Source organism: Miscanthus floridulus, chromosome 18 (assembly GCF_019320115.1).
Source record: "Miscanthus floridulus cultivar M001 chromosome 18, ASM1932011v1, whole genome shotgun sequence".
In the NCBI taxonomy this organism is placed as follows: Eukaryota; Viridiplantae; Streptophyta; class Magnoliopsida; order Poales; family Poaceae; genus Miscanthus; species Miscanthus floridulus.
The window spans coordinates 86,895,888-86,911,105 of record NC_089597.1 but is presented as its reverse complement, the minus strand read 5'-3'; the positions used below and the strand labels follow the sequence as shown (position 1 = coordinate 86,911,105).

At 42.8% G+C, this 15,218-nt stretch overlaps 1 protein-coding gene across 1 annotated transcript; it reads left to right on the top strand.

The window, feature by feature from the left end:
* The first annotated feature begins 9,359 nt into the window (after nucleotides 1-9,359).
* LOC136519439 (uncharacterized) lies at nucleotides 9,360-10,645 on the top strand. Its single transcript, XM_066512843.1, has 4 exons — nucleotides 9,360-9,586; nucleotides 9,663-9,770; nucleotides 9,866-10,051; nucleotides 10,389-10,645. The coding sequence occupies exons 1-4, from the start codon at nucleotides 9,497-9,499 to the stop codon at nucleotides 10,398-10,400; spliced, it is 396 nt and encodes a 131-aa protein (XP_066368940.1). The 5' UTR covers nucleotides 9,360-9,496; the 3' UTR covers nucleotides 10,401-10,645.
* The last annotated feature ends 4,573 nt before the right edge of the window (nucleotides 10,646-15,218 follow it).

Below are 15,218 nucleotides of genomic sequence, written 5' to 3'. Positions count from 1 at the left end.
CCACAGGATTCGAACCATGGAGCTCTGGTTCAGATAAAACCTTCTCCACCACTGCGCTATGTAGGTGTGTTCGTTGTAACTTAGGTTTTAATTTATTTGATATGATTGAAGACCTTATGAGTTATAAAACGCCCCAACCCTGGCCCCATCTCGGCATCTCCGTCCTTATGCCTGGTGTCTGAAACTTTCTGTTAAGTAGTAGTTGCTGTTAAGTACTTGATGTTAAGTATGCGTGGATGTTAATTAGTACTTGAAGTTGTACCGGGGTGGTTGGTCACTTTGTTAGCGATAGTAAATGCCTGACCATGCACCATCGGTCACATGGTGACCACGCTAATGAACCTTTCCTTGTCCAAACATTTGCCGACCGGTGATTACTCTTGGGCAATCGTGATTTTTATTTCAAAACTTTCCACTTACCTCTTTATTTCAAATACTTAAAACATTTATCTCAAGAGGTATTCATTAGCATAACGAACATTAAGGTTCCATGCAACGGTTCAAACTTAACCATGTCATCAATTCAAAAGAAAAAAATAATAAAGTGCGACATTTGCATATGAAGGACAAGTGACCCTTCCCACCAAACAGTGCAACAAAAAAAATTGTCTTCAAGCAAAGAAATCATCTTCTATATTTTCTTCCATGACTGGTGCAATAACCCCATCATCAATGTAGGTGTCATCGTCATCAGAATCATCATCACCAATATAGTCATCAACAGGTTCAGGAATTGCTTCGCTACGCACTTGATTAATAATGGCGGCAGAACCAGTTGTGCCTGCCCTATCTTGTCTTGACCAGTTTAAGAATTCCTGACCTTGGCCTGATTCATTCATTTCTTGGATTCCCACATCAAGTGCATCGGCGTCATTTCCTGTGTCTGGCATGGAAAACAAATTTCTTGGTCTCACCAAAACAATAGTAGACCATCTCGGCTTGTTCATGATAGGGACATAAAACACCGGTTCAGCGTTTGAAGCAAGAATGTAAGGTTCATCTGAATATCTGAACATGGAAGTAGCAATGTCGATAATACCAAATTTATCCCTAGTGTACCCTCTGCTTCTCCTGGTACTGGTAGCCGGCACATCATACCAATCACACTGAAATAATATAACTTCTTTTTCTTGTGGGAATTCCAGTGAGATTATATTTCTAATGACTCCATACCAGGTCATGTTGCCTATACTATCGTCACCCTTCACAAGGACACCAGAATTTTGTGTCACGAGACTTTTCTCTATGGCAGCTGTCCGAAATAGCCAATTATTGATGTGCACTCTATTCAACACACGAGCTCGAGGGTCAGGTCCTTGAGAAAGGGCATGCATCAGTTTACTTGCTTCCCCTTTCTCATATAGTTTTGCTATCTGCAATTTAAAAATCAAGTTAGACATCTACCGGTTAATTACTACGTCGGTCTGACCATAAAGTTGAATTTAAAAATATAAAATAATACTACATACCTCGATTTCAAACCATCTTACAAAATGCTCCTTGTGTCGTTTTTTAATGTTAATTGAACTATCCCTTATTAGTTGTGTCTTATGCTCCCTACATCAGAGTGCACCAAATTATTAGTTGATGCCACAAACAAGCAGATAAAAGATAAATTTAGTGGTAAAAATTGCGACTTACTCTACCTATTTCCTGGCTTCATCACAATTAGTAATTATGTAGTGCCTCATCTTTTGAAGTTCAACTTTCTCCAAATTCTTAAGCTTATTTCCTCTCCTCTTGTAATCAATTTCACTAAATATGCTTAGACCACTTGGAGGCTCATTCACAACTGTATTTTCATGACGATCAGCTCGACTCAGCTTGGTGTCGATGTCGAAGAATCGAGAGCAAAATGTAAGACACTCCTCAGCTATGTATGCCTCGGCTATTGATCCTTCTGGTTGTGCCTTGTTCCTGACATATCCTTTAGCAGTACATAGATACCTCTCTACTGGATACATCCATCTGTAACACACGAGCCCTCCTAATTTAGCCTCTTCAACTAGATGGACCGGCAAATGAATCATTATGTCAAAAAATGCAGGCAGGAAAACCATCTCAAGCTGACAAAGAGTCTCTTTAATTGAACTATCTAGTTTGTCAAGATCTGCTGGCACCAACTCATTTGAACAAAGTGCACTAAAGAACCTACTGAGCTCAATCAATGGCCTGGCAACATCTTCTGGCAAAATCCTTCTAATGACTAAGGGCAATAGTTTTTGTAGAATAATATGGTAGTCATGAGTTTTGAGTCTAGACAACTTACATATTTTATCGTCAACACATCTCTTTAAATTGGAGCAGAACCCATCAGGCATCTTCACTCCTTGAAGAAATTGGCATAAAATCCTCTTGTCATCCTTGTCTAGAGAGTACAACGCTGTTGGCAAGGTGTATGTGTCATCATCAATCACAGGATGCTGATCTTGCCTGATCCCAAGATGTTCCATGTCAAGGCGGGCATTCTTGCTGTCCTTACATTTCCCTTCAATTTCAAGCGAAGTCCCTAATATGCTCTCGCATATGTTTTTCTCAATATGCATCACGTCCAAATTATGCCTTATGAGCAAAGAAGACCAGTAGGGGAGCTCAAAAAAAATACTCTTCTTCCTCTAATTGTGCCATCTTGCGTCTTCATCACGCTTCCTCTTTTTTGATATGTCCTTTCCAAATCCCGTTGGATGAAAAGTTGCATATTGGTCTAATACATCTTGACCAGACAGTGGAACTGGAGCCTCCCTGGTTTCCTCTTCATTGTTGAAGCTCATCTTGTTCATGCACCATGGATGGTCTAAGGGCAAAAACCGATGATGTCCCATGTAGCAGAACTTCTTCCCATGTTTCAACCACAAATAATCTGTATCCTTGTGATAGTAAGGACATGCAAATTTTCCTTTTGTGCTCCAACCAGAAAGCATCGCATATGCAGGGAAGTCATTGATTGTCCAAAGTAGCATAGCATGGAGTGTAAAGTTTTCCTTTGCCTTTACATCCCTACAATTAACACCAATATTCCACAGCGCCTTCAACTCATCAATGAGGGGCCTCAAGTAAACATCAATATTCATTCCAGGAGTTTTCTTGCCATGTATCAACATCGACATGATCCAATAAGATTGTTTCTCATACAACCAAGGAGGCAAATTGTAAGGTATTAGGATAACAGGCCAACAACTGTAAGTAACATTTTGCATACCAAATGGGTTGAAACCATCAGAAGCAAGACCCAGTCGAACGTTACGAGCTTCTTTAAATCGTGGAAACATATTGTCCACATGCTTCCATGCCCTAGAGTCAGCAGGATGACGTAGTTTGCCATCATCTATTCTTCCTTCCTCATGCCAACGCATTTCTGATGACGTGCTCTCTGACATGTACAATCTGCGTAGCCGAGGTGTGAGAGGGAAGTACCGAAGGATTTTGACTGGGACACGACGACGTTTCTTATCATGACCATCGTTCACATGGCCATCACCACGGTCATCTGTTTTCCACCTAGATGCTTTACATTTGGGGCATATATCCAGCTTCTCATATTCCTTCCAAAATAACACACAATGATTCTCACATGCATCTATCTTGATATAGTCCAAGCCTAGATCACGAACCACCCTTTGCACTTTCTCCATTGTGTTTGGGACACAATGACCTTTAGGGAGAAACTTTGAGATCAGAAAGAGTACCCCCTCCAATGCTTTGTTACTTATCCCATACATGCACTTAACCTGGAAAAGTTCCACAATAAAAGATATCTTTGTACCATCTTCGCAACCTGGATATAATTCCTTTTTTGCCTCCTGTAGTAACTTGAAGAAGACCTTGGCTTGCTCATTCGGCTCGTCTTCATCACCGATCTCTCCTCATATTTCACCTCTGATTAGGGATTTAATCAAATTACTGACCTCATCATCTTCACTCGGTGCGCCACCTTCTTCATTGTCTACTCCAGAATCATGTGGTGCACCTTCATCATCGTTCTGTACTTGTACATCTGCTGCTACTGGGTCATCATTGTGTACTTGTACATCACTAGGTCCTGCATCTTCATTGTGAAAAACCACATCAGCTGAACCTTCCCCTTCCATTATAAAACTTTCAGCAAACCCTGTTGAAAGGACATGAATCTAAAGCACAGCCCGTGTTCTGTGTGACATGCATAGACATTTACGGCATGGACATGCTGCAGTTCCACCCCTCAAAGTGCCACTATATGTCCTATCCAAAAACTGCATGAATTTGTTCTGCCACTCGGTTGAAGAACGAGGCAAGCGCATCCAACTCCTATCATCGCCTGACATCTGCGTGATGAAGATGAACGATGATCACCAATTTAGCCAGCGTATTTACATACATAATTGAACTATATATGTGCAGCCCATAGTGATCTCATACCTTTCGCCGCGAGGACGGCTTGTCTGATTGATCGATCGACGTGGAAATCAAGGCAGAAATCAGCTATACTCTACCTAAATTAATCACATTACAGCACAATTAGCGAGCTATAGGGTAATACAAATTAGACATCGGAGGCTGGGAGCTTTTGATTCTCATACCTTCAAAACTGATTCTGTGATCCATGGGTTGCACCTCTATGGAGGTCCGAAGGGCAGTGGAGCGGAGGTCGGAGGAGTCCAGATGCCGAGCAGTGGTGGCGGTCGCCCTCACCCCCGTGCGCAGCGCCCCCTGAGGATCGCGACTCCACCCTCGTTCACAGCACCCTCTGAATCAGCGAATATACACTTCCAATTTTCAATTACATGCCATGCCTCCACCCTAAGGATCGCGACTCCCCTGAAGAAGCGAGTCAGGCAGGGACGGACAGGGTGGGCTGTGGGCAAGCGGCCATGCCCTGCGTCCGAGCCGCACGTATACCTGAAGTATTCTCCTATGTACTGCGTCCAGCAGTGTTTCATAGAAGTTTGGGTGTCTACTCTTGCCGGTACCCCTCATGATGTGGCACTCCGAGCAACTGAGTTTCCTTAACTTCTCGCAAGAGAGCATGGTAAAAACCATCCGGCAACGTCTCTTTTGTCATGTCGAGATGCTAGCTCACCAAGTCAGCTACGTTCTGGCGTGCAATGGCTGATTGGCTTCCTACGTCTGGTTGGTGGTTTCCACAACGACAAGTCGACAACCATGCATGGATGCAGTAGGAAACAGTAGATTTGAACATGAACACACCAGCTCGATGTACGGAGGAACACAAAAATGTGATCTGCTAGCGCATTTATTTAGGATTATATTTATTATAATTTCATGTAAATTTTTTAAATTAAACCAGATTCCAAATTAAAGCTTGACAAAGAAACGCAAATGCATTAAATAATTAAGCTTCCATTCTCTTCCCACTTTGTGAACATTATCAAGACACTTGTAACAACCAAAGTAAATCCGATTTAGAGTATTTGCATATCCAAAGTTTACTCTCGTCTCTTTATGAAAATTGGCGAGCCGTACGAAACCAAGCAAACCTTTTCACTACTGGACGCAGGGTTGAAAGCATCTAGGCCCCTAATTTGTGTTTTGGTAATTAATGACTATCAGGGTGGACTAACAATTTCTTGAGATGTGAGAATAGGTTAGTCTCGGATATGAGTTGAGCCAAAAAGGGTGTCTTGGCGATAGTTTGAAATCTTTGAATCTAAAGAAGCTCAAGGCAAAGGTATAAGATAGGGTTTTTCTATTTTACCGGTCAAGAGGTGATTAGAGGATGAAAATCGACCGGATTTATAGACTAGATAGCCGTACTATCAAGAGGGGTCAATTTCATTTGCTTGACGGTTCTATAGTGCCACTTTGCTCGAACAATTGCATTGCATGCATGAGGGCTAACCTCTTTTGAAAAAGTGCAAAAAGAAGTTGAGAAAAATCTTTTTTTTTGAGAAAAGTAAACTAGTGAGCGGCGGACGGTCCGCTCCTATGAGAGGACGGTCCGTAGGTCTTTTTCTCTGTGCAAAATCTGACCAAGTCCCAGGCATGGCCTGATAAAAAAATTACCCATCCCCGTTTCCTCCCCCCACGCCGCCCCCTTTTATTTCGCGACTTCCTCATCTACCACGTCGCCACCCCACACGCGCTTCCTCATCTACCACGTTGCCGCCTCCACACGGTTAGGGTTTTTGGATTCCACCAAAGAGAAGTTGAACATGACAACAACTCCAACGAGTGGAACACCTCCGTCCTTGACGTCGATGCGCACACCTGCAAGAGCGGGGATGCCAACAACTCCAGCGGCGGCGGCGACGCCGGCAAGTTCATTTAGACCCAACGCCACCATGTCCCTTTTTGGGGCAACACGTTCGTCCGGGACGCCAACAACTCCGGCGGCGGCGGCGGCGGCGCTGGCAAGTTCATACAGACCCAACGCCACCATGTCCCTTTTTGGGGCAACACGTTCATCTGGGTCGACAGCAGCACTTGGTGATCAACAAGAGAGCACCCTGCCAATCAATGAGACCAATGATAGGTAACACCTATTGGCTTCCTATTTTTGGATTCAACATCTCGGGTTTAGAGTTTTAGATATATAATCTTGAAAATGTTCTGAGAAAAATGTAGCCTAAGAGCATCGACGCTGCAGGGACATGCAGGAAGCAGTGCGCCATGGGGATAATGTAGATCGAATGCCTGGGATTAATGATATGTAGGGATTAATGAGTTTGGTCTCTGTCCATACACATAGTATACATATTTCTAATTTAGAATGGGACTGTAAGCATTTCCTATCAATTAAGCTAAGAAGAACAAGTGTGCAATATTTAGTGTTTCCTAGTATAAATATTTTTTTGGTTTACTTTAATTTCAGTCATGGGGGTGCACATATAGTTCAAATAAGTGGCACTAAGTTTAATTACTTTCTCTGTCTGTACACATACTATATGTACACTGGTTTCCTTTTAAGTATATTGTTGTATCATCACTAGTGCTTAAGTTTGATACTATTGTAATATTTGGCAGCTCGGATCAAACATGGACTCTCTATTTCACTTGCGAGGGATTGCCGGGGGGGCAAGAGTCTTCTACTATTACAATCACTAGGGCTGATCTCACCCTGAGTAACTTGCTTGCAATGAAATTACAATTGGGGTATAGGGTAAGGGACTATTTGTACTACAAGAGGAGATGTGGTAATGCAGCAACATTACACGAAATCGAAGAAGAAGTCAATGCAGATGCTATGATAGCATGTAATGAGGAGGAAAGACAGGTCAGACTATTGCTGTCCAAGGAACAAAAAATAGACCAGAATGTGAACATAACACCCTTGAAAGTACCTGGAAGGAGACCCATTAGGGAAGAGAATATAGATGAAGATGAGGAGTCAATTGATGCTTACAAGGAATGGTTGCACGTCATGCATAAGGAAAACCGATTCACGGGTAAGTGTTATGTTGGACTCCTATATATTTCAAAATTGTTGTATTATTTTATATTGGAGAAGCCTTTGTACTAATATTAGCTTGGCTGACCCAGATTTGAAAGATATCGACAGGGATGACACCACCAAAACTTACAAAGAATGGTTAAGGGTGCAAGGACAACTGAATGATATTAGTAATATAACATCTGTCCCTACATGTCTATTGTTAATATTCCTTCACAAACATATCATATCTTACACAAGTGACCAATATTTTCTACAGTGGCATATGTGGACAGTAATCATCATACAGATGTAGTACTTTCAAGTGAAGATAGCAACCCCACACCGCCAGTAAACAGACCATCTCATGCTCGGCGTTTCATTCCACAGGGAGAGGGAACTAGTAAGTAATGAATATTTTCAATTTATTGTGAGGTTCAGTTAATTTTAAACTATGTCAATAGTTTTTTAAGTGTTTTGCTTTGTATATAATTGTTTTTCATGGACAAGACTCCAAAAAGAGGAAGCCAAGAGGTAACTTGAAAGGATGGACAGCAACAAACAAGAGAACTAGGGAGGCGTCTCAGAAGCTTAGCATCCAGTTCTCTAGGCTTGGAGGACCTGTAGGTTCAAACAAACGAATATTTGTTGATGAAATAACACTGTTCACGAGGAAAAGAGCACCTCTCATCGGAGTAAGAACATGGAGAGATATCCATGTGGATGTCAAAATTGCAATAGCAAATGATGTGCTGGTAAGCTTCTGTTATCCATGTGGATGTCAAAATTTCAATACCAAATTATTGTTTAAGAAGTAATTTATTTAGGCTTTACCTTGAGCAGGCTAAGTGGGACCTTGAGGATAACGAGGCAAACATAATCAAGATATGGACGGTGGCTAATGATCGTTACAAAGGATGGCGATCTACATTTAGTGCTACCTACAAGGCATACACCACCTATGAAGAGAGAATGAGACATAGGCCAGAAGAATTAGACATTGTTGAGTGGCACTATCTGGTGTCGTATTTTGGCACCGAAGAATTCCAGGTTTGTTCCCAATTTTTAAAAAAACTTGCCAATTCCACTTCTGACGTCAAGGTTTATGTTTTGCGCACTGCTGATTTTATAAAAATCAAATCATTGCTGGTTCTGTGCAGAGGATTAGCAATAAGAATTCTCAGAATCGGCACAATCGACAGATACACCATGTTACAGGATCAAAGGGTTTTTCTCAATTGAGCTATGAGAAGGTAAAAAATTCTGTCACAAGGTTTTCCTTCAGGCATTTTTTTATGGTTTGTGCTTGTGCCCCCGAATGACAATGACATGATATTGTTATAACCTATATAGTCTTTGTATTTGATAGAGATATTTAGCCCACTGCCCACTACAAAAAAATATATTTTGCATCCTTGTATACATAAAGCTGAAAAGTACTAAAACTAATGTGTGCCAACAAAAAGAAGAACTTGGATTCCTGTACTTTTTCAATAGCAATAAATATTTCTGTTATCTTCTGTTTTTAAATTCGTGGTGGATATCTTCCTGATCTTTACAGTTTATAAAAGCTTCTACATTTCACTAGATTATGAAATATGGCTAATTTTTTTACATTCTTGCCTAATTAGAGGGACCAACTACCAAATGATATGGAGCTTTTTATGATGACCCACCAACAAAATGGACAATGGACAAGCGAGGAATCTAGGGAAGTCTATGTGAGTATTAAACAGTTTTTACAACCCTTATTAAGTGATGCAACTATACTCGCTTAGAATTAAAGTTTTAATTAACTAAATGTCTTTGCTTTGTTAGGACAATGCAACCAGGAAGATTATGGAGCTGGAGTCAAGGCCTAACGCAAATGTCGTCTCAGACTTGGAGCAGAACCAGATTTTCCAATCAACCTACAAGGAAACGAGAAAAATCAAATCAAACAAGATGCATGCTAATGGTTACCTTGCAAGGTACCCAACTAGAAAGGAGCTACTATCGGAGGACTACTAGCGCAAACTGCAACAGGAGGAAGCCCTCATTGAATCGTTTGGACGGCTGCAAGATAGACTAGAAGCTCAAGAAGTTGAAAGGGAAGCCGAGAGGCAAGAACATAGGCGTCAGCTTGAACAGATGAACAAGGAAAGGGAGGCTGATAGAGAAGCACTTAGGCAAGCTATGTTAATGTTGCAAGCAGCCCAACAGCAAGCTTCAGTACAAAAGGTAATATTAACAACATCTATGTTCTCATAGTTTATTGAACTAAAAATCATGATCTTGAACCCAATTCGAAATGCAGGCTAGCACAATTGTGGAGCCAACTGAAAATGTTGCTGCTGCTGCAACAATTGAGGGGACACAAAATGTAACAACTACAATGGGAGAACACATGATGCATAGTCAGCAGGTAGTTTGATGATAATTGAAGAATGTTTAATTGTAACATGCATGTCATATTCTTGTCAAGGGGTGTAATTTTTACCACCAACCATTTATTTTCAGGTTACCCAAGAAACCAGCCAGCCAGAACAACAACCCCCTTCTTCCGCAGCTGAAGAACATCTCACTAGAGGGCGCATGACTAGAAGTAATTTGGCAGCGAATTCGGGTGCTGTTTATACTACAGCAAAGCAACTGAAGGAAACTGCGGCTAGGAAAAGATCTGCATTGTCCAAAAAGAATACACAGGTACTATGTGAAACCTTTTATCTCTCTTTGCATTAAAAAGGAACATATAGTCCTTTTGGAGAAGTACATAGCTATTCTTTTGTTCTGCTCCTAAATATGGTCCAGGCTTAGTTTCCTCTTACTGATTAGAAATATATATGGATGTGTTTGTGCTCATAAAATGTCTTGGGAGGCAGCTGCATGTATGTTTATATTTGCTTTACGCTTCAAAGTTCATGGTTGATAGTACTGCAGCTCACAGAACTCTAGTACTGCAGCTCGTGTTTTGCTTCAGTGTTCAATTAGCTTTGCCACCACTAGTCTCAGTTTAACTAATGCATGTCAATGATTTTTTCAGGAGGAATCTTGAGTTTGAGAAGGAGCATGCGAATGGTGGGACGATGGCCAACATACATATCAAGGGAACCTTCGCTGCTACAGTAGACATTAGTCTTTTGATTCGAATGAGTTCAAACAGTTGTCTGTGCTTAACACATTATTATGTGTTAAGCTATCTACTTGTGTTCTCATTTAGTTTGACACTCGGTGTGTTTTGTTAAAGATTTTGTATGAACAAATTATATTTCGTTTTAATGGATGTCGATGCTTCCTTCATTATGTATTTGTTGTTTTGCGATTATTAATTTAAGCTACCAAACAAAGTGTCGCAACATGAATTATTAATATATTAATCTGGCGTTGTAATATATGATGGCACATATAACAACCACATTTAGTCGTGGCAATAGGTACGATAATCGTGGCAATAGAGAAACTATCTCTTGCAACTACAAAAAGATGACGGTGGCAATAGAGGAATCTACCTATAGCAACCAGATAGTTAGTAACGTGGCAATAGATGACCTGTCTGTAGCAACCAACCTAAGTAACGTGGCAATAGCCTATGCCATCTATAGCAACCATTCTGAAACGTGGCAATATACGACCTCTCTATAGCAACCAACCTGAAGAGATGTTGCAATAACCTAAGCCACCTATAGCAACCATTTAGGCGACGTGGCAATATACGACCTCTCTGTAGCAACCAACCTGAAGAGATGTTGCAATAACCTAAGCCACCTATAGCAACCATTTAGGCGACGTGGCAATAGAGAACCTCTATTGCAATGCTTTCTCTGCGTAGCAACAACCACGATTGCAACACCTATGTTGCGTTGCGCTTGCATTGTGTTGCTACATGACCAGCATGTCGCAATACGTATCGCTAGCAACGCCTAGTTCGTTGCAATTGATACTATTACCACACCCATAGTGGTTGCAATTGCTTTTGTTACAACACTCACCAGGTGTTGCAAAAGTGTCAAAAGTGTTGCAATAGAGGGGCTGTGTGTCGCAACTAAAATGTAACCCATTGCATTATGCTATTGCTACCCTTACAAGTGCAACGACATTTAACCAAAAAAAATTGGTAGCAAAATTACTATGGCTACCATTTTTGGGTCTTTTGCTACACTTTTTTGGCGTTGCAGTAGACCGAAAATCTTGTAGTGAATTAGTAGTTAATTATTCCGGCATAACATCCTACGCGCGCGAGTAAGAGTTCCCTTCTCATGCTCGACTTCTGCCACCACCCAAGAAACTAAGCAATAAGCATTAACCATTCCCATCCCCATTGTTTAGGTGAGAGGCTTCTACATATTATTAAGCTACTCTAGGTGTAGTATAAGAGTGATCACTATCCAAGACCACATTTAATGCATAACTCATAATGCAACTTGATAAGCATCCAAAGTAGGGTTTATAATTGTGGGGTGCCTACCTGATGGTGTTGCCAATCCTGACAACTTCAAGCTAGCGGCGACTCGCACACGATCATCACTACGTGGGACAACCAAACTTGAAAGTAGGAAACCGATGATTGGAGATGATCGAGAGAGAGAGAGAGAGAAGGAAACTAGGATTCCTACTTGGGATTTAGGAAGAGGCATCTAGCTATAGCTTCATCTTCGTACTACATGGAAAAGGTTATAATCTGGTGCTTGTTGGTTTCCAAGGTAGACTTGATAGACAATCTCATACCTCTTTATGGATTGTTGGACACTCCATCCTACTGGCGGATGCTCCGTAGTACTAGGTATGGAGTTGGGTTGGTTCTGTTCCGGCTTTGTATTGATTGGCGGACGCTCCGTGGAGATCATAGAGACTCCGATAGGTTTGGGACTTAGGTATATCTAAGGTTCTCTATTCACATCGGATCGTCTGATTAGTTGACGAATGGTTTGGTATGAGCAGGGTACTCTCGGGTTGCTGGGTTACTGTCTTATAATTCAACGGACACTCCAAGGGGTATTGCGGACACTCCGATAGTCCAAGCTGACTATGGGTAAGGCTTTCTGGTAACTTCTTCGGGTATTGACGGGCACTCCGTCGAGTTGACGGACTCTCCACCAATCGAGCGATAGGACCTATGCTCTTGGGTGATCTTGGGGTTCAAGCTTAGTTTGTGGAGTTGTGCATCTTGCATGTGCCAAACATTCCTATGATGGCTTAGGTGGGCTCACTAGGTGTGGGGGATATAACACTAGGTACCCATGGCATGGACATGGGCTGCACCACCAGGGGAGGTCTAGCCCATAAGATCAAGGCCTACGGTGCTCAGCTCTGGTCGGCGTGCACCACAAGGCAATCAAAAGACATCTTGGCGATGAAGGAAGATCTGTTCGGATATGATAGATATTGTATTCCTTGTAAATACTTACCATATAGCCGAATAGATCTAAACCTAAACCAACCTATAACCATACCCTCCAGACTATATAAGGTAGGTAGGGACCCCCTCGAAGGCATCTCATATTCAATACAATCCACCAAAGACACAAGACGTAGGTTATTACGTCGATCAGATGGCCTGAACCTGTCTAAATCGCTGTCTCTGCGCCCGTGTCACCATCCAGTTCCTATTACACGCACCTCCACCAATCATCTACTACTCTGGGTATACCCCTTGGTAGTCTGCCGACTAGATTTGGTTGATAGTGGTAGCTAGGTAGGGGGTGTGCATGCTGATTCCATGGCCAACCAGATGGTCAAATTCCTAAGATCCATGATCTTCCCTGAGCCAGGCTAATCGTTCACGATTGGATCCATAACCTGGATTATCAATGCTGATGGCAATAGAGAGATCATGGAGGCAATGCAGAATAATCCTACCCCAAACATGTCAGTGCTTATCACGCCGACACTAGCACCAGAAGCTCCAATCCCGGTTCCTCACCGAGTTAGGAGATCTATTGATCAGGATGACCTGATCGCATTTGTCGATCGGGTCACCAATGGCTTAGCCAAGTGCTTGTCTCTTACGGAATTGGTTTTAAATCAATCTACTAACAATGACGTGACTCTTGCACTCCAAGGTCACCACGCCACTAATGCTAAGCACCCTACTCATGCACGTCGTCCGAGGTGGCAAGATGAAGATCTGGTGATCATAACAACTCTGGATGAGTGTATCATTCAACCCCAACCACTCCTTGCCCTGACGGAGAACATGCCAAGGCCCTATTCTTTTGGGTTGGTCGGTGCAGATCTGATCTATCAGGATGCCCTGCACCATGTTTTCACCGACCACACCAAGCACAGCTATGTCAATGACCTCTACTAGATCGACCTCCCTAAGGCCGACTAGCCTGCGCCAATGGTAAACATGGTGCAAATCCGGCAGCTTCTAGATGAAACGCTCCATACAGTCCTAGAGGAAAGCCTTGAGCCATATTCTAAGGGCTCTACCTATAGCTACCCACCTTTCCCTCTAGGCTTTGGAAGAGAGCTTTTCATGGTTAGCCACAATAGCATTGTTGTCAATGGAGAAACTAGTGTCCAATGCCGTGAGCACGAAGCCAGGAACACTGATCACCAATGGCGTCATAATGAAGAAGTAGAAAATGTAGCATAGGCCGCTAGAGGTGGCCTGCCGCCTCTCACTTGTAATCTCCAACAAGAGTTCCTCATGGTGGACAACTAGCAAGTGGAGCAGACACCGAGCGCTAATCTGGTTGTGGCCACCCATGAGCTGGCTAGACTCCCACCAATGCTGGAGGTACTCAAGATTCAAGCGCTGCTTAAAGTAGCTCAGGTCTAGGTCAACGACATCTGGAACCTCATCGGCTCACTGTCAAAACCCCGTGGCTCTCGCCATGAGGGGGAAGCCATTATCATAGCGGCTAGATCATCAAAGGGGGATCTAGGGGCAATGTTGCCATCAACCCTGGATCACAAGGACCATGAAATCTATGTGGCTGACTAGCTCATGATGCCAACTAGGTGGTTAATCAACCCCTACGCGGTGAAGCCTACGACCGTATCAATGCCAATCTCGATGCTCACAATCACATCGAGAACAGTCATGCCCAACGACATCAGGCAGAACTCCAACGCTGATAGTAGTATGATGACCAACATGGCAACCCCGTTGGATTCTAACCACTCCCCGCTGTCGAGCTGATGGGACCTTGCCCCTTCACAGCAAAGCTACGAGCTGTACAGTGGCCCACAGGCTTCAAGGTCTTCAGCATCGATCCCTACGTCGGCAAGGCTAATCCCAAGCAGTGGATGTAGCTGTATGAGATCACCGTATGTGCTACTGAGGGAAACAACAACATAATGGCAAACTATCTGCCTATTATACTATCCCAATCTACCAATAATTGGCTTATGGGCTTGGGGGAGGACTCCATCAAATCTTGGGATGATCTTAACAGAGTTTCTATCAAGAATTACATGACAATGTGTTAGCAGCCTGGCATGAAGTATGATCTAGAGAAACTCCATCAGACGTCTAGGGAACCTTTGTGAAGCAACATCAGGCATTTCTTAGAAATGAGGAACACCATCCCCAACATCGGGGATAGTGAGGCCATCTCTGCTTTCAACAGAGGACTCCATCACCATCTGGAGCTGTGCTCCAAACTTTACCGCAAGAGGCCCTAGACCATCGGCAAACTCCTCAAGGTTGCAAATTCATATGCATGCTCCAAAGAAGATAATCGATAGTTCAAGGATGACATTGCTCGTGCTTCCTGCTCGAATCGCCACCCATGTCGTGATGATGATCGCCATGAAGAACGGCGTTATGAAGATCGTGGTAGGCGCTACAACAATCGTGAATGCTAGTATAATGATCATCCAGAGGGATCAAGGGCTGCATAGCCATGTTGCTGCTGACCGGAAA

Bases quoted from the DNA above. Each gene is read 5' to 3' on its own strand.
- LOC136519439 (XM_066512843.1), top strand. From the start codon at position 9,497: ATGAACAAGGAAAGGGAGGCTGATAGAGAAGCACTTAGGCAAGCTATG. The intron at 9,587-9,662 runs GTAATATTAACA...TTCGAAATGCAG, and splicing joins AGCAAGCTTCAGTACAAAAG to GCTAGCACAATTGTGGAGCC. The intron at 9,771-9,865 runs GTAGTTTGATGA...ATTTATTTTCAG, and splicing joins ACATGATGCATAGTCAGCAG to GTTACCCAAGAAACCAGCCA.